The sequence below is a fragment of the Mesoplodon densirostris genome, chromosome 5 (assembly GCF_025265405.1).
Source record: "Mesoplodon densirostris isolate mMesDen1 chromosome 5, mMesDen1 primary haplotype, whole genome shotgun sequence".
Taxonomy (NCBI): domain Eukaryota; kingdom Metazoa; phylum Chordata; class Mammalia; order Artiodactyla; family Ziphiidae; genus Mesoplodon; species Mesoplodon densirostris.
The window spans coordinates 150,527,613-150,546,967 of record NC_082665.1 but is presented as its reverse complement, the minus strand read 5'-3'; the positions used below and the strand labels follow the sequence as shown (position 1 = coordinate 150,546,967).

Genomic DNA, 19,355 nt, shown 5'->3' with positions numbered 1-19,355 from the left:
AGTTATTGTATTGTTCATCTCTGTTTGTTTGTTCTTTAATTCTTCTAGGTGTTTGTTCTTTAAGTCTTCTAGGTCTTTGTTAAACATTTCTTGCATCCTCTCGATCTTTACCTCCATTCTTTTTCTGAGGTCCTGTATCATCTTCACTATCATTATTCTGAATTCTTTTTCTGGAAGGTTGCCTATCTCAACTTTATTCAGTTGTTTTTCTGTGGTTTTATCTTGTTCCTTCATCTGGTACATAGCCCTCTGCCTTCTCATCTTGTCTGTCTTTCTGTGAATGTGGGTTTTGTTCCACAGGCTGCAGGATTGTAGTTCTTCTTTCTTCTCACATGACTGTTTTTGAATTATGGTTTTCTCAGGGTATATGCCCAGTAGTGGGATTGCTGGGTTGTATGGTAGTTCTACTGTTAGTTTTTTAAGGAACCTCCATACTGTTCTTGATAGTGGCTGTATCAATTTACATTCCCACCAACAGTGCAAGAGGGTTCCCTTTTCTCTACACCCTCTCCAGCATTTATTTTTTGTAGATTTTTTGATGATGGCTACTCTGACTGGTGTGAGGTGATACCTCATTGTAGTTTTCATTTGCATTTCTGTAACGATAAGTGATGTTGAGCATTCTTTCATGTGTCTGTTGGCAATCTGTATGTCTTCTTTGGCAAAATGTCTATTTAGGTCTTCTGCCCATTTTTGGATTGGGTTGTTTGTTTTTTTCATATTTAGCTGCCTGAGCTGCCTGTAAATTTTGGAGATTAATCCTTTGTCAGTTGCTTCATTTGCAAATACTTTCTCCCATTCTGAGGGTTGTCTTTCCATCTCCTTTGCTGTGCAAAAGCTTTTACGTTTCATTAGGTCCCATTTGTTTATTTTTTTAATTTCCATTTCTCTAGAAGGTGGGTTAGGAAGGATCTTGCTGTGATTTATGTCATAGAATGTTCTGCCTATGTTTTCCTCTAAGAGTTTTATAGTGTCTGACCTTACATTTAGGTCTTTAATCCATTTTGAATTTATTTTTGTGTATGGTGTTAGGGAGTGTTCTAATTTCATTCTTTCACGTGTAGCTGTCCAGTTTTCCCAACACCACTTACTGAAGAGGCTGTCTTTTCTCCATTGTATATTCTTGCCTCCTTTATCAAAATTAAGGTGACCTTTTGTGCGTCAGTTTACCTCTGAGCTTTCTATCCTGTTCCATTGGTCTATATTTCTTTTTTTGTGCCAGTACCATACTGTCTTGATTACTGTAGCTTTGTAGTATAGTCTGAAGTCAGGGAGCCTGATTCCTCAAGCTCCATTTTTCTTTCTCAAGATTGCTTTGGCTATTCGGGGTCTTTTGTGTTTCCATACCAATTGTGAAATGTTTTGTTCTAGTTCTGTGGAAAATGCCATTGGTAGTTTGATAGGGATTGCACTGAATCTGTAGATTGCTTTGGATAGTATAGTCATTTTCACAGTATTGATTCTTCCAATCCAGGAACATGGTATATCTCTTCACCTGTCTGTGTCATCTTTGATTTCTATCATCAGTGTCTTATAGTTTTCTGAGTACAGGTTTTTTACCTCTTTAGGGAGGTTTATTTCTAGGTATTTTATTCTTTTTGTTGCAGTGGTAAATGGGAGTGTTTCCTTAATTTCTCTTTCAGATTTTTCATCATTAGTGTATAAGAATGCAAGAGATTTCTGTGCATTAATTTTGTATCCTGCTACTTACAAAATTCATTGATTAGCTCTAGTAGTTTTCTGGTATCATCTCTAGGATTCTCTATGTATATCATGTCATCTGCAAACAGTGACAGGTTTGCTCTTCTTTTCCAATTTGGATTCCTTTTATTTCTTTTTCTTCTCTGATTGCTGTGGCTAATACTTCCAAAACTGTATTGAATAATAGTGGTGAGAGTGGGCAACCTTGTCTTGTCCCTGATCTTAGTGGAAATGGTTTCCGTTTTTCACCATTGACAGCGATGTTGGCTGTGGGTTTGTCATATGTTAGCCTTCTTTTTTTTTTTTTTTTTTTTTTTTTTTTTTTGCGGTACACAGGCCTCTCACTGTTGTGGCCTCTCCCGTTGTGGAGCACAGGCTCCGGACGCACAGGGTCAGCAGCCATGGCTCACGGGCCCAGCCGCTCCGCGGCATGTGGGATCTTCCCAGACCGGGGCACGAACCCGCGTCCCCTGCATCGGCAGGCGAACTCTCAACCACTGCGCCACCAGGGAAGCCCAGCCTTCTTTTTTGACATCTCTTAATGCAGCCCTCACCCAAAATTCCTGAGACATCACACACATGTAAACCACCAACAAAGACATTGGGGCAATTGATTTTATAGTAGTGTCACCATGTATTCATTGATATTCAACATGGCAGTGTCGGTGGATTGGAAACCCTGTATTCCTTCTAACTTGAGTTGTCTAACATGTTTATAGGCCAAAATTGAATTCTTATGGTCTATAATGAGCAGTCTCTACTTGAAGTAATTACTGAAGGAAGAAGAAAGGCAGACTAAGAAGTACAGAACTCTATGAACCAGAAATTCCAGTGATCCAAGAATTATAATATGTAATAATTTTAGGTTCTTAATTATCTCTGCCTGCCCCAGATCCTAGAAGAGCATCTACCCCTGAGTATTCGGAACACTGAGAGGTAAAAATATTAGATTTATGGGTTCTTTTTCCTATGGAATGTGTTCCTGTCACTTGGAGGAGTTGAAGCAAGACACAAAAATGCTTAATTAGATGTCCTCCTATTTTGCTACAACCAGTGAAGTTAAGGCTAGAGGAGCAAAGAAACCATGGATCACCACCAACAACAACCACCAGCCTCCTTCCCCCACTCCAGTGTTGCATTACTAAAAGTAAAATAACATTCGTAACACAAAGCAAACTATTAATAAGACAATGAGAAAACACCAAGTTGGAGCATAAAGGAGGATATAAAAATTTAGTATTAAGAGTAATTAGCTTATAATCAATTTCCTCTATTAAAGCTTATTTACAATGATATTTTAAACAAAGTCTGCCAGTTAGAGCCAAGATGAGAAAGGCTTTTTTAAGTTGAGATATAATAGAATAAAATTCACCCTTTTAAAAGTGCCTAATTCAGAATCACTATATTGTATACCCATTACTTATATAATATTGTACATCAACTGTACCTCAGTTAAAAAAAACTATATGCCCTATAGTGTTCATTGTATCACTTTATGTTTCTACATCAATAAAATACTATCACACACACAAAAAGTGCATAATTCAGTAGGTTTTAGTATATTCAACAAGATTTTGTAACCATCAGCACCAATTCCAGGACGTTTTCATCATCCCACAAAAAAATCTGTATTCATTAACAGTCACTCCCCATTCCCCCCTCCCTCCAACCCCTGGCAATCACTAGTCTTTCTGTCTCCATAGATTTGCCTGTTCTGGACATTTCATGTAAACAGAATCATACGATATGTGTGGTCTTTTGTGTCTGGATTCCTTCACTTAGCATAATGCTTTAAAGATTTATCATGTAGCATGTATCAGTACTTCATTCCTTTTAATGGTTAAATAATATCCCACTGTATGAATATACCACATTTTGTTTATCCATTAATCAACTGATGGACATTTCAGTTGTTTCCACTTTTTGGCTACTGTGAATAACACTGCTGTGAACCTTCATGTACAAATTTTTGTGTAGACAGAAAAAGGCTTTTGATTTAGCTTTTTTTTTTTTTCAAAACAGCCAGCTTCCTTTTTAAAATCAGAAGTACCCTCTTAATGTAGCAGAACTTCCTCTTTCATACATAACTTTTTTTTCCCCTGTAGCATCTTATGAGCAAAATCTTTTGATGTCGCTTCAGAGTGACTCTCACGTCTTTCTGGACCTGATTCTTCTCACCTCAACACAGGTCCTCACAGCTGAGCTGATTTCCCCGGCTTGCTATGCTACGTGTTTCTGTCACTCACTCAGATGTTCGCAGTTTTGCTGCTTTGTTTATCCCAACAGGTCTTCTTAACTCTGTGGTCTTGATCAGCGCTATTATCTCAGTCTCCAAAGTCATTGTCACCTGAGGCTGGTATGACTTTACATGTTTGTTTATAAAATAAAGGCTAGACTTATTTTAGGACAACACATTGCATATATCGATACAACATTAACTGTTTAGCAGTTTTATACAAGTCAAAATAAGTGATTCATGTCTTCAGCAAATGTTCAAAATTTTCTCTATCCTGTGTAATCAACCCATTTTTTCCGTAAAACATCCCATAGAGCTGATGCTTTCTGAAGAGAGTGAATTAATATTGTATATCACCACTGTCTTCATTATCAGAGGGGGAAGGGCAGGGAGCTATGAGAGGATTTGGAAGGCTCTAGAAAATCCATTCTGAGTCCCAAACTAAACTTCAGAGACTGAATTCTACAAAAACAATATGTTGGATGTCACACACAATTTTATCCTTCTATCTCCTTCCCACTGTCACCTTCCTTTAGGGTACAGGCTCTTTCTGGACTCACGCCTCAGTTCTGTAGGTCATTTCAGGACATGATAAGGGAATATCTTTCCTTGCTTGATATATTGGAGGCTATCCTTAAAACAGTTCTATAGTTTTTAGTCATTTCAGAGAAGCCAGTCTCTCTTGTATGTACCCCTGCCAGGGAACCTGTAAAACCTTGTAACCCAGGAATCCACTGCTGAGCTGGTTCTCTTTGAGAAAGGTTATCCTCCTTGCTCAAGCATGTTTGCTCTGGGGGAACATATACGGAATGGTAACACAGGAAAGGAACCCCAGTCAAGGCAGCTGGATCTTAAGGTAGCAACTGATATATCCCAGTCATTCCCACAGCAAGAGAGCACCAGTCTTTTCCATCCTCTATTCAAGCTGTCTTAACACAGTTGCCCTGAAGACCAGGTTGGGCCCATGGTCCAGACAGGACATCCTCTGTCTGCAGGCAGTGTATATGCATGAATGATCTGCAGGCCAAAAAGAGATGCAGGTTGCTGTGCAGGAAACACTTACTATTGGCTAGCTGTCTTGTTAGGATGGACTTCATGTATGCTGCAGAGGACAGGAGAGAGTATCGCATGGTTTATTCCAGAAGGACATTGGGAAGACACTTACAATCGACTCTTTCCATTATAACTGACAAACTTTCCATCTTTGCAAATTGAATTTATAAACTATATGTTTATAGTTTTCTATTCTTCCTCATTCTGTTTAGTTCCTCCCTGGAAAACCTCTCACCTAGAAACAGCTTTTCCCTTCCAGCCCCCAGCCCCAAGGGTTGTACCACTTTCTCTGTGACTAAAGTAAAGAGAGAAGAGAGTATATCATAGGCCGTGTTTGCGTCAATAGTGAAATTCCTTGTTTGATCTTTTTCCAGTAAAGAAGAGGTCACTCTAAAAACCATGTTCTTTGCTGCTATGTTTCAGTTATCATATACTTCTTGAAACTAACTCACATTCTCAGACTCCTTCTTGAGCCAAGCAGGTATACTTCCATGCAGACACAAGTAAATATGTAAAGAGCAAATAAACAAACTTCATAATAGTCTTTCTCCATCAATAACTCATTGCCAAAGACCAGTTCTTTCCTAACCCCCTTTAGGGGACCTGGCCTTTCTCCCTGTGAATTTTTTGGAAAGCCGTTGGATAAATAAAAACTTAGAGCTTATTTCACCATCAAAAGACATAGAGAAATGTTTTCTTCCTGCTTAAGAGGGGTAGCAGGATAGCCTCTTAACCACTATTCTGACTTTGAAACTCCAGAGATTTATAAGAAGTAAATGAAATGAAAGTATTTGCTGTCCTTTGCTCCAAACCAACGTTGTGCTAGGTGCAATGAAGAAAAAAAGGGATGACTTCTTATCTTCTTCATACCTTCAGCACCCAGCGAAGTAACTGCACATAATAAGTGTCAGAAATATATTTGTTGAGTGATTGAATGACTTTACAATTGACCTTACCCTGAAAAGTTTAGACACTATTGGAAAATATTGCCAGATTATAAAATATTGCAGTAGAAGCCCTTTTACCTGAACATGATTGGGATGGATAGTTACTCAGTAGGGAATTGTAAACTCTATCCATGTATTCTGTAAAATGTGTATCTTAGACATTTTATTTTAACTTGGAACATTAATTATTCAGATCTTTTAATGTAGAGCCAAGCCTTTTCTTTGGAAATGAGTGTCATAATTGGAAATTGAAGTTTCATGACATCTTTTTTTAGTAAATCACACTCAGTATATTTGTTAACTGATTCCCAGGAACTTAAGTCAGTAGTGAAGCAATTTGAATGTAGTTACCTTCTAGATTTTAATGATTTTTCTCCTTTCTCTCACCAATAACTAATTTTACAGCAGAAAAATTTTAGTAGTTTTTTGCCATTACTGAGTCTTTATAAAATATTCAACTTAGGGTTTTTCTCCCCAGTTTTAGAAATATCAACTCTTTTTTTCCCACATTCATATTTCATTAGTTTATGTAATTGAATTGAATTATTACTGTAAAAAGTACAACCAGTACAAACAGATGGGGACAAATACAACCAACTCTTAGTAAGCATAGAACTCAACTACTGAGATAAGAAACACGAGAGCATAACAGAAACTAAACTATTAGCCATGAACCAGTGTGTCCTGGGCATTGGTGGTTCTCTTATAGGTAAAATGGAGAGCATTGGTTCGTCCAGAGAATAAGTTAAGTGGAAGTCATTCAAGAAAGATTCTACAATATTTTATTAAGAGAATTGCAATAAGGGGGCTTAAATAGATAATCCTTCATGAAATAGGTAAAATTTGAGTTGAATTTCAAAGGATGGTTAAAGTGTGTATAATTTGAGGAGAAGGAGTATTCTCAGGAAGGGGATGAAAAGTCACACCCCTGAAGCCACGGGTTGTTGTAGGAAGGGGAGGAATACAACTAAGGTGTGGCTAAATTGAAAAAGCATTAAGTCACAAGTCTAAAAACCCAGTTGCATCCATCACAGACTTTTTTAATGTTTTAATTTGGAGGTAAATAATGAAGGAGGAATTAGAGCGTTATAGGCAAGAGTGTAGGGAAAGCCACCTAGCTCAAAGAGTTAACCTGAATGAGAGAAAATTGGGGAGACAAAGGAGAGGCCCAGGTTGAAGCAGTAGACCAGTGGTTTCAATGTAATCCTCTTTCAATCATAGTATATATTGAGAGCTTTCAGGTAAGATTTTGTATGAGTGGAGAATTCTACAGCTTAAAAAGAAATTTGAAAACTACAGGTTTAGGCATATAAGCCCAATATACATGTTATAAAGTGTTACCAGACTGTCTTAAAATCAAGAAAAAAACTTAAGTTGTAGGAAACAATGGAAAACCAAAGAATTTAATTCCCAGTAAATTAGACAAAGTTTCAGCAGAAGAGAATCGTAAGCTGTTTTTGGTTTGGGGGTTTATTTGGTAATATTTGGTTTATATTTTCTAGAAGTAGAAAATCAGTATGGATTGAAAAATATGGATGACTGAAAATAAATATTTAATTCTAAATATTAAACATGAGATAATACTTGAAGAATCGCTTGTAAATAACTATGAGGCAGCTATTCAATTTATGATAATAGAATTTTTTTTAAATCTGAGATTTCTTGAAAGCTTAAGAAAAACGAGTCACAAATTCAAGATGTATTATGTCATTGCTATTTGATCATTTTTTGTACCTTTATTATAACCAAATTTCATTCACTTCTGTGTATCTAAATCTGCTTTCTTTTGGCATTCCATCATTCCACTTTCTTAACCAGTGCTTTGACAATAAATTTTCAAATGTATCCAGATTCAGAATCACTTCAAAAAAGTATGCTTGATCACTCGATAGTCTTCTGCAAACTAACCAAAAAAAAAAGATTTGATTTTAAAATCTGAGACTAACAAATCTCTTTGTATATTCCTGTTTGAGGATGATAGTGTTTTTCTCCATATTTTGACTGGTTATATCTAGAAGGTTTTAGACATTTGCTTCCCTTCAAATAAGAAATTTTTTAAAATTATTTTTTAAATGATAGTTTCAAATTTGAAGTGCAGCATGTTCTTTTTTTCATAAAATATTAAATAGCAAAATCAAAAATGCTCTACATGTTCTCTCCTAGCTTGAAGAGAAACTGTTTTATGTGGATTGACACCTCATGTACTCTGAGTTTAAGAAGTTAGCATTATCTGAGAAGTCACTATTTTTAGGTCCAGCTGTAATGTTTCTAACTTTGGTGCTCAGAGTAGTGGGTGCTTCCTTTCCCAGAAGGCTCTGTATTCTCCACATGGGCAGGTCAGTTTGACATAAAGCTACCTACAAGGAGCAACAGGCCCATTGCAGCCCGTGTTTCTTACTTGAAAATTATGAGCAGGTCTTGGGAGCCACAGGCTGTATTTGGGAACCAGCTGCATGTCAGTACAAGCATGGATTGTGGTCCCTGGAGGCTGGGAGAGCACAATGATTGAACTTAATTTCTTTGGGAGATAAGAAGAGAAAAATACCTTTCTACCTGACGAGATTGACAACTTATTAAGTCTGACTATCTTCAGAAGTGTGCTGGACAGTTTGATAAGTAAACATCCACTTTTCAAAGATGATGATCAAGGAAACATCTCTACGAAGGGACCCGGATTTAAGGGGAGAGTTAGCTTTCCTGGCAAGGGGCTGTGATTTTGTTCTCCCGTCACGGTTTAAGAAGCGGCTGAAGTCATTTCAGCAGACACAGGTTTGAAACTTGGGTGTTTCTTTTAAAATATTTTTATTACTAATAAAACCACCCAGTGAACTAACTTACGAATAATTTTACAGCTCACTTGATATTAGATCAAGGAATTAATCTGTGTCCTCTATTCAGCTATTTCCAGAGAGCTATTTGTAGAGAGATTCCAACAGGTTTAAAAATAGACCTTCTGGACCTGAAGTACAGTACTCACATTTTTCTCTTGTAGAGAGGGAATCCAGTTTTAGAGACAATTAAATACAACTTAACAAATATTTTACAATTTAGAATTTTTCATAGACATATCTTTGAGAAGTTAGAATTTCCATGTTAAAATCCTTGTTTGCACTTTGATTCAGTAGACTAAATTTGTATTAACATACATATATCTGTAATGAATCTTTTTAAAAAAAGAATATTGATCCTGATAGTCTTTTTTTTTTTGAAAGAACTATTTTTATACATATAGGCAGTTGTGTGTCTGTGATATACTGTGTGTAGGGAGCAAAGGATGGCAGTTACTCCTGGGTTGTGAAAGAATGTCTTCCCTCAGCTGTGAGGTTGAGTCATTTCTGCCTGCAGTGGCTGCTTGCAGAGATCGTGCTTATTTACTTACAACTGTAGAACCAGTGTCTCATCAAACAAGTTCCCTAGCACTGAACACAATACAGATCAAGGGCCATATCAATGGTGGACATCCAGAATCCAGCAAGAAACCATAGTTTTGTAGTTATTCTGACCTAAAGTAATTTCAAATTATTTGAGTGAATGATATGAAATTGCGTTTTTAAAAATAGGTCCAAAATGGCCAAATATTGGAAATGCTACAGTAACATAAGGGTACTGTTCAGAGTGAATATCTAAATGATACTGTGTAGGGGAAGACTGTAATGGAGAATTGAGATCCTTTACCCAGCTAATTCTGTTTTAATGCTGTTCCTAGATTTGAATGAAATAGTTTTATTTAAAGTGGGCAGATGCTAAACTTGGTAAATCTGACGAACTTTATATTACTGTTTTATTCTGTAATGTTATAAAGCGTCAGTTTTATTAAACTGCTTTAAGACTTAAATTATATGTCTCCTATTGAACCCAGTGGAAAGTAAATCAATACACCTGAAAAGTTCAAAGTTCAAAGTAAATGCATTCTTTTTATCTTTAAGTATTAACATCAGTTTTATTAAATATGGACTTAAATAGTGAATTAGTAAATACTTCCCTGTTAGTAGAACTGCTCTGTGTTAAGTACACTGAGGAAAGCAAAGTAGACTATTATATAATTGAATATTTTCCCATTCAAATTAAAACTTTGACAAATAGCCAGGGTTTGTTCTGAATGTCACTTACTTCTGTCAAAGCAAAAGTATAGAGTTAACACTGAAGGGCTTGCTCTAAACCTTCTCCAGTATTGTGTGTTCACTAGAATATTGAGTTTCATTCCCAGTGGTACCAGTGGTCTCAATCCTATGGTTATAATTGCCCTGAAGTTATCCTTAACTACCCTGGATGTCACACCATGGGAAACATTTTTGAGAAACAAAAAAGAATTTTGGTAACTGTATATTTGTAGTCTCACAAATCTCTTTCAGCATAGAATAATAGAAAGGAAATGACACTAATACAAGTGACCTAAGTAAAGCCCCTGAAGAATTATATGCCTTATTTTAGAAATTTAAGAACAGTTTCTACTGTTATTGACTCATAGGACTATGTAATAATAATTGCAGGTTTAGCACTAAGGCAGAGACAATTGTTTACTTAAAAGAGATTATCAAAAGTAGTTAAATCAAAAGTAGTTTGTAGGGCTTCCCTGGTGGCGCAGTGGTTGAGAGTCCGCCTGTTGATGCAGGGGACACGCGTTCAAGCCCCGGTCTGGGAAGATCCCACATGCCACGGAGCGGCTGGGCCCGTGAGCCATGGACGCTGAGCCTGCGCGTCCGGAGCCTGTGCTCCACAATGGGAGAAGCCACAACAGTGAAAGACCTGCGTACCGCAAAAAAAAAAAAAAAAAAAAAAAAAAGTAGTTTGTAAACTTTAAATTGCCTTACAAGTGTAAATGATTATTTTATTTATTATTGAATCTGAAGGACCATGCCAAGTTATGGGGGTTTTTTTGCGGTACTTGGGCCTCTCACTGTTGTGGCCTCTCCCGTTGCGGAGCACAGGCTCCAGACGCGCAGCCTCAGCGGCCATGACTCACAGGCCTAGCCGCTCCGCGGCATGTGGGATCTTCCCACACCGGGGCACGAACCCATGTCCCCTGCATCGGCAGCTGGACTCTCAACCACTGCGCCACCAGGGAAGCCCCCAAGTTATGTTTAATCTTTTGAGAACCCCATCCTTTGGCCTTGTGACTCATTTTCTTAAATAAGACATTTCTCTGCCCAGCACAGTTTTGAGCCTCTTCCCTATGTTACATCCTGTAATTTCCTTTAATCCTCACAACAACCTTCCAAGAAGAAGGGGTTATAATCTGTTTTATTACTGAAATTCTAAAAGGTTAAGTAACTTTCCTGAGGTCACAGAGCTAGTAAGCCATCACTGATTTTTGTTAAGTTTTTCATATTTCATTGGCATCACTTCCCTCTGCCATGTCTTCCTTGACTATTGCTTTATATGAGTGATATCCTGATACTGCAGCAAAGGCTTGGTGTGACCAACTGGCCTTCGTATCCCCAATAGTATTAATATATGAGCAGATTCCACTCTGTATTAATGTCAGATATTAACATGAGAAATGGGCCATGTTTAATAAAAGTAGGAGATTAAATCATATTTATCTCATATTTATATGAATGAAGCCTGTCTTCCTATAATACTTATGCTTTTCAAAGGTAGCTAAAACTTTTACCCTGAATTTAAAAATCATGTTATAAGTCCACATGTCAAAAGGGAATATGATATTCAGATCTACTTCATACTGATAAATCATTGTTCAGACTTTAGGAATGACATTAGGATATAATTTAAGGAAGGAGAACACTCGAGTAATATTCTGTGTTCACAGTGAATTTAAAATAAATTTAGCTAGTCAACAGTCATGTCCATCTTTCATACCTTACGTAGCATTTAATAATGCCATGCTCATGAGCCTTGATAGATAATTTGGTCAAAATTAAGAATAGAAATTAAACTCTGAAAATCTTCATGGAATCTTTTTTGCTTTTTCTGTTAGGAATCTCAGAACTAAATGTAGTCTTCATTGCTAAAATAAACTTCTACCTGAATATTAGTGTACCTCCCCTCCCCTTTCCCTAAATCATGGTTACTTAGTCTCCCTGTTGCCCCCCAACCTTTTAATACTGTCCTTTCTATGTCTCTTTATGGTACACCACATCAAATCCTTTTTGGAAAAAGGAATGATATAAACTATTAAAGAATTAATAAACTGTAAAGAGAGTTTGGTTGTGGTGAAATTAATGACCATGATTCTTGTCTATTAGAGTATACTAAAAACGAGAGAACTGTGTATCTCGGAAAAAATAGCATGCCCCTGGTGGCAAGTCAGTCATCCTGGTAGAAGACATTCTAAAACTAAAATGCTTTAATTTTCTTAACAAAGACTTTCTTTGCATCAGGGACTAACCGTGATTATACCTAGATAAAGTCAAACTAGGGAAGAAGGTAGAAGGACAGCCCCCACAGTACATTTTAAATCTACATATTTAAAAAGAACTCATTCTGTTTGCCTACTGAAGGACAGGTAGAAATGCATAGAAACACCAAGAACAGTCTTCAAGAAGAATTTACTAATCCAGGTCCAACAGACTGAGAATTCACCTTAAGGTCCTTAATATGTCAACTGACCTTGCTCTTAAATGTCTTGCTCATCACTGGTGGGAAAATGTACTGTAGGATTTTTTAAGCACAAATCTATGTAGACTCTAGTATTGACAGATAATAATGTACTGATTGATTCAGTGTAGATAAGCATTCCCTCAGAGCATGCTTACCCCTGTCTATAGTTGAGTGAGCTCTTCATCTGTACTGCTTCTAATTGTGGTTTCTTGTGTTTATACCCAACTTCCTATTACTGGTGAGGACTTTCCAGTAATATATACTGTTTAGAATATTTGTGTCTCCTAATCATATTTTCTTTCCAGATTCAAAATAAACCAGAAAAGAAACCTGGAACACCACTTCCACCTCCAGCCACCTTTGCAAGTAGTCCCCGACCTCTCTCCCCTGCTCCTCATGTGAATAATGTTGTGAATGCAACATTATCCATCAACATTCCACGGTTCTACTTCCCTGAAGGACTCCCCGATGCCTGCAGTAATCATGAACAGACTCTAAGCAGAATTGAAACTGCTTTCCTGGATATTGAAGATCAGAAAGCAGACATTTATGAAATGGGAAAAATTGCAAAGGTAATATAACTACTAAATGACGTATAATCTCCCTTTCTCTAGCAATCCCAATCTCCCTCTCTTTATTGCCTCCTTGCTCTCTGTTTGTAAGCATACATAGATCTTTTTTTCCATATTGAAAAAATATATTTGATACTGATGTATTAGCTATGGTTCTACTTTTTGGAACTCTTAAGTTTGAAAAAAGCCTTAGTGGTTTCCTAGTCCATCCTCCCATTTAATATAGGAATTCCATCCATGGCATCACCAACACATAAATTCATTACCTGCTTGAATGCCTTTAGTGACAGGAAACTCACTACCTTGTCAAGCAGCCTGTTCCATCATTAAATAGGCTTCCTTGTTAGAAAAATTTCCCTTGTGTTGAATACAAATCTCTCTTTTTTGTTCTCATTCATTGGTCATAACTCCTTGCCCTGAAGCCAGACAAGGAACAATTAGGCCAGCTCAACACTGTAAGTCTTCTCAGAAATAAGTGGATTTGCCACTAGGAAGCAAGTCTGTGATACTTTTCAATATATCCAACTGCTTCTAATTTAAGGTCTTAGTCCCTAATGCTAAGACTACTGTAACATCTTTAGTAACGGATTCTACACCTCCAGCCTCCTCCTAGAACAGTTAATACTGAGTATAATCATCAGTTTATATTTGATCATGTCATTCCCCAGCTCAGCAATATTCAGGGATTCCTACCATCTATAGGAGTGCTTTGTTTTGTTTGGGTTCTGTTTTTATGACGCATGTATACTGAAGAGTCAGATCATACCTCAGGATTTAGCAGTGGTCTCAAGCTGTGCTTCAAGAGACAGAGGGGTTTTAGTAGGCTAAGGGCTGCGTGTGGACAACTAGACGCCAAGTGGGAGTTCCCAAGACCCCATGCACCCTTCCACTGGGAATGCTTCCTCTGCTTTCAGGAATAATATTTAAAAGTTTGAAAACTACTTCTTTTGAGGATAAAACCCAAACTACTGTTCCCTGCATGGGCCTGACCCACCTGCCCTCCCACAGCCTTGCCTCTGCTTTTGGGCTCTCATAGTTCTCCCCTCCAAAATGGGCTTCCATTCTGCCACTCCCACGTCACTCATCCTCTAAGACCTAGGTTCCATTGTGTCCTGAGAGACATCCCTGAACCCCTGCCCTGTCATGTCCCATCCTCTCTCCTACCTCTAACCTCAGAACATTTGTTACCACTGTTAAATAATTTGTAAGTAGAGTGATTTTAAGGGAAGTGAAAAAGAATCCTTTTATTATTCCTTTTTTTGTCACCCCCCCAATCTTAGAACTTGCTTTTTGACCCCTTAGAATGTTTCTAGTGAAAAACAACCTCTTTCATTCCAGAAGTAAAAGCTCACCTGCTTCTCCTCTATTGTACATATGAGGAAACTGAAGTCCTACAAGTATGTACGTGTAGTCACAGAGCTTGTCCATGTCAGGAGACATGTCCTCTGACTCCTGCATCGTGCTGTTTCTACCCTATCTCCCCTGGACGTATGCTAACATACCATCAGCTGACTTCCAAGCTATATCCACCCAAATAAGTTATAAGTTCTTTCAGGACATTGGCATTTTCTTACCCAAGCTTTGAGAGATGGCTATTTTATGAATCAAGTGGCAAATTATCTGAGTGGGCTAGAATGATGACTCTAAATCCAAAAGATAGAATTTAGCAAGGATGAATGAAGTCTAATTTGGAGATCACACGTTAATCGCATAAATGCCAAACGGGGTATGTCTAACATGGTAACAATTTGTGTGAGAGAGGCATGAGGTTTCACGGACCACTTTGGGCAGGCAAACAGGAGAGACTGCAGATTGCAGGATGTGGTAGTTCCCCGGTGGCCTGCTGGGCTCCCCACATCTGGAGAGCCAATCAGTGACTAGTGCTCACTGCCGGAGACCTGTAGCCTGCTCTGTCTTGAAGGTCTCTGGGTCGACCTTCCTCCTCTAAGTATTCCCAGCGCCTGACTGAGGAGCCTTCCTGCTGTGCTGCCTCCACCCTCCTGCTCTGGCTGGTGGTAGCCTTGCCCTGCCTGTGGCTCAGGGGCCGCCAGCACTCCACAGTGAACGCACAGTGAGAGGAGAACGGAGAGCCTGAGGACTCCACATGGTCACGAGAAGTGTAGGAAAGAGCGCAGTCAAGTCAGGGAAGGGGTTTACATGTGGGGAGTCAGAGGGAGGACTTTCCTATTTACAGGCAGTGAGGATCAGTCTGTAGGTGGCATCAGGAAAAACTGCCAGTGTTGAAGCTGACAACATAAGAAGTTTAAAAAGATAGGAAACTCTTTTGTTTAGTAGCCATAGTAACAGGCATTTATGTGACAATTTACTGTTTATACCAAATTATCATGTGGCACAATAGCCAGTATACACATACATGTCTGATTAACTTGTCTGAACTGAGCTTGCTTATAGCCCTAAGTTCCATTCAGGGGTGCCAGACGTTCGTGTTCACTGCTCTTAGACCTTAACTGTCAGCTCAGATAGCAAAGTGAGCTGCTCGTACTGTTAAAAAGTTAAAACTAGCATTGCATGTAAAGATGAGGATGTGTGTATAATGACCTCAGAAGTACTGTATCAGCTCGTTTTATTGGAGTTTGCCTCTTTATTCTTAAAATCATTTATTTTTAAAAAATTCATTTACTCATGTCTTCCAGTTAGCTAGGCTCATGGAATCCAGCTTTTCCTTGGCTACGGCCAGTCTGTTGGCACTCACTAAATCAGGCTTACTTTCCGCCATTCTTTGCTCCGTAGACCGTCCTCATCCTTTGGCAGTGCCTGCATCACTCACCCTCGTGTGCTTGTGTTCTCACGACAGGTTGGCTATAGGAAAGGAGAAGACAACCCCTGGGGGACAACGAAGGAGGAGATGGTCAGAGCAATAAATGAACGTTTTTATGGATTCTTATAGTTTATAAAGCTACTTGGAGGACCTTCCCTGGTGGTCCAGTGGTTAAGAGTCCGCCTGCCGATGCAGGGGACATGGGTTCGTGCCCCGATCTGGGAAGATCCCACATGCCACAGAGCGGCTGGGCCCGTGAGCCATGGCCGCTGAGCCTGTGCGTCCGGAGCCTGTGCTCCACAACGGGAGAGGCCACAGCAGTGAGAGGCCTGCATACCGCAAAAAAAAAAAGGTCCACATCAAAAGAAAAGAGAAAAACCTCTCTCTTATAAAGCTACTTGGAAGCCCAGCTTGAGTTTACAGTCTACTCTCCGTGATGCTTAAGTGTAGCTGTAGAGACTGGGGTTTGTTTTTTAAGTGCAAAGAAAACCCTGTGTTTATGAAATCTGCATCTGTTGAAGTTTAGCTCATTCATCTTCAGCCTCAAACAGCATGGAGAAATTAATGTCCATTTCTGATTAAATTCTCAGTGTGTAGTTTGTACTTTTTTCCACAGCTTTAAGTAGTGATGGAGAAGAAATGACTAGAGAATGAATCTAAGAGGAACAAAAGCAGCATAGGAACAGAAACTGAGGAACAGCAAGGGAAGTATTTGTCACCACTGAGTTTTAGCCTCTAACAGAGAGTTGAGGGAAAACAATGAAAGTCTTCTGAACCGTACAAAGCCCTCCAGCTCCTCTCATTGGCTGATACAGTACCATCTTGACCCATCGTGCCTGTGGCCTGTAAGCTAGCCTCTTTTTTTCTTCATCTGCAGAACTGGATAAAAATACCTGCCCTCTTCTGTATGGGATCATGTCAGGGCCAAATGAAATAACGGGCGTGAGACATTTTAAAATGTTAAAGAACATTACAAATATTGGGCGATCATCTCTTCCTATGTATCATTAGACAACCTTGCTTTCAGTTCTTTATGTTGTTGGGCCATTTTTAGATCTAATTATAGGTGTCAGTCAAGCTTTCTTTGCTCCAGCAACGCTGACTCTTGCCTCCTCCTCTAAACCTCAGTTTCCTAAACCCATTTTCAGCACACCCTGTACCTCCTCACTTGTCATCCAGTCTTTTCCTTTGTAAAAAGCCTTAACATGAGCTTGTTCTCTCCTTTGTTATAAAAGTTTCTATTCTGTTGCTCTCAGATTGATATCATTTACCTTTTTTTTCGGTTCTTATTGATCTCCTGACTCCCTTTATCTTTTGTTTTTGTCTGCAAGAAACCCACTTAATTAAAAAAAATTTTTTTAACATCTTTATTGGAGTATAATTGCTTTACAATGGTGTGTTAGTTTCTGCTGTATAACGAAGTGAATCAGCTATATGTATACATATATCCCCATATCCCCTCCCTCTTGCATCTCCCTCCCACCCTCCCTGTCGCACCCCTCTAGGTGGTCACAGAGCACTGAGCTGATCTCCCTGTGCTATACGGCTGCTTCCCACTAGCTATCTATTTTACATTTGGTGGTGTATATATGTCAATGCCACTCTCTCACTTCGTCCCACCTTACCCTTTCCCCTCCCCGTGTCCTCAAGTCCATTCTCTATGTCTGCATCTTTATTCCTGTCCTGTCCCTAGGTTCTTCAGAACCACTTTTTTTTTAGACTCCATATATATGTGTTAGCATACGGTATTTGTTTTTCTCTTTCTGACTTACTTCACTCTGTATGAGAGACTCTAGGTCCATCCACCTCACTACAAATAACTCAATTTCATTTTTTTTTATAGTTGAGTAGTATTCCATTGTATATATGTGCCACATCTTCTTTATCCATTCATCCGTTGATGGACACTTAGGTGGCTTCCATGTCCGGGTTATTGTAAGTAGAGCTGCAGTGAACATCGTGGTACATGACTGTTTTTGAATTATGGTTTCCACAGGGTATATGCCCAGTAGTGGGATTGCTGGGTCATATGGTAGTTCTATTTTTAGCTTTTTAAGGAACCTCCATACTGTTCTCCCTAGTGGCTGTATCAGTATACATTCCCACCAACAGTGCAACAGGGTTCCCTTTTCTCCACACCCTATCCAGCATTTACAGTTTGTAGATTTTTTGATGATGGCCATTCTGACTAGTGTGAGGTGATACCTCATTGTAGTTTTGATTTGCATTTCTCTAATGATTAGTGATGTTGAGCATCCTTTCATGTGTTTTTTGGCAATCTGTATATCTTTGGAGAAATGTCTGTTTAGGTCTTCTGCCCATTTTTGGATTGGGTTGTTTGTTTTTTGATATTGAGCTGCATGAGTTGCTTGTAAATTTTGGAGATTAGTTCTTTGTCAGTTGCTTCATTTGCAATTATTTTCTCCCATTCTGAGGGTTGTCTTTTGGTCTTGTTTATGGTTTCCTTTGCTGTGCAAAAGCTTTGAGGTTTCATTACGTCCCATTTGTTTATTTTTGTTTTTCTTTCCATTTCTCTAGGAGGTGGGTCCAAAAGGATCTTGCTGTGATTTATGTCATAGAGTGTTCTGCCTATGTTTTCCTCTAAGAGTTTGATAGTGTCTGGCCTTACATTTAGGTCTTTAATCCATTTTGAGTTTATTTTTGTGTATGGTGTTAGGGAGTGTTCTAATTTCATTCTTTTACGTGTAGCTGTCCAGTTTTCCCAGCACCACTTATTGAAGAGGCTGTCTTTTCTCCATTATAGATTCTTGCCTCCTTTATCAAAAATAAGGTGACCATATGTGTGTGGGTTTATCTCTGGGCTTTCTATCCTGTTCCACTGATCTATGTTCCTGTTTTTGTGCCAGTACCATATTGTCTTGATTACTGTAGCTTTATAGTATAGTCTGAAGTCAGGGAGTCTGATTCCTCAAGCTCCATTTGTCTTTCTCAAGATTGCTTTGGCTATTCGCTCACTCCCTTTATCTTAATCCTTTGTTTTTAAGCCGATGCAGGCCAGCCATACATTTTTTTTAAATGCTCAAAGTGTAATGTCTGCAGCCCTTGCCATCCACTGCCCTTCCAGTTTTATCTTTTGGCATTTTCTCCAAGAGCCCAGTACCCTCATGTTGCCCAACCTTTGGCTGCTCAGGGTGACCCACTACAAGAAAAACAAGTCAGCCCTTTCCCATCTACTTCAAAACATATCTATTCTGTACCTCTTCTCTTAGGATTCTGCCTTTGGGTCATAAAAAATTTGTAAATGTTAATCCCAGTGATTTACTACTCTTTATGAGCTGATGTGTACACATTTGAACCGGAGTCTTCTGAATAAAAGACCGTAATCCAAGGAAATGAAAGTTTTTAATAGTGGAAGTAGCCCCACGGGAGATAGTAAGTGCACAGTCCCTGGAAGTGTTTCGTTGAGTTGGTGATCACTCCCCAAGGATGAACTAGAAGATTCCTGATCCCTTCCAATTCTGAAAACTCCGTAGTGGCTCTAGTGG

At 38.7% G+C, this 19,355-nt stretch overlaps 1 protein-coding gene across 3 annotated transcripts in view; it reads left to right on the top strand.

Annotated features, from left to right (window-relative positions):
- Nucleotides 1–19,355, top strand: part of PPP2R3A (protein phosphatase 2 regulatory subunit B''alpha) — a 220,019-nt gene that overhangs the window by 73,657 nt on the left and 127,007 nt on the right. For all 3 annotated transcript variants that reach the window (XM_060099647.1, XM_060099646.1, XM_060099645.1), the window contains one exon: nucleotides 12,804–13,070. In XM_060099647.1, coding sequence (XP_059955630.1) covers nucleotides 12,804–13,070 — 267 coding nt within the window. The remainder of the gene's footprint in view (nucleotides 1–12,803; nucleotides 13,071–19,355) is intronic.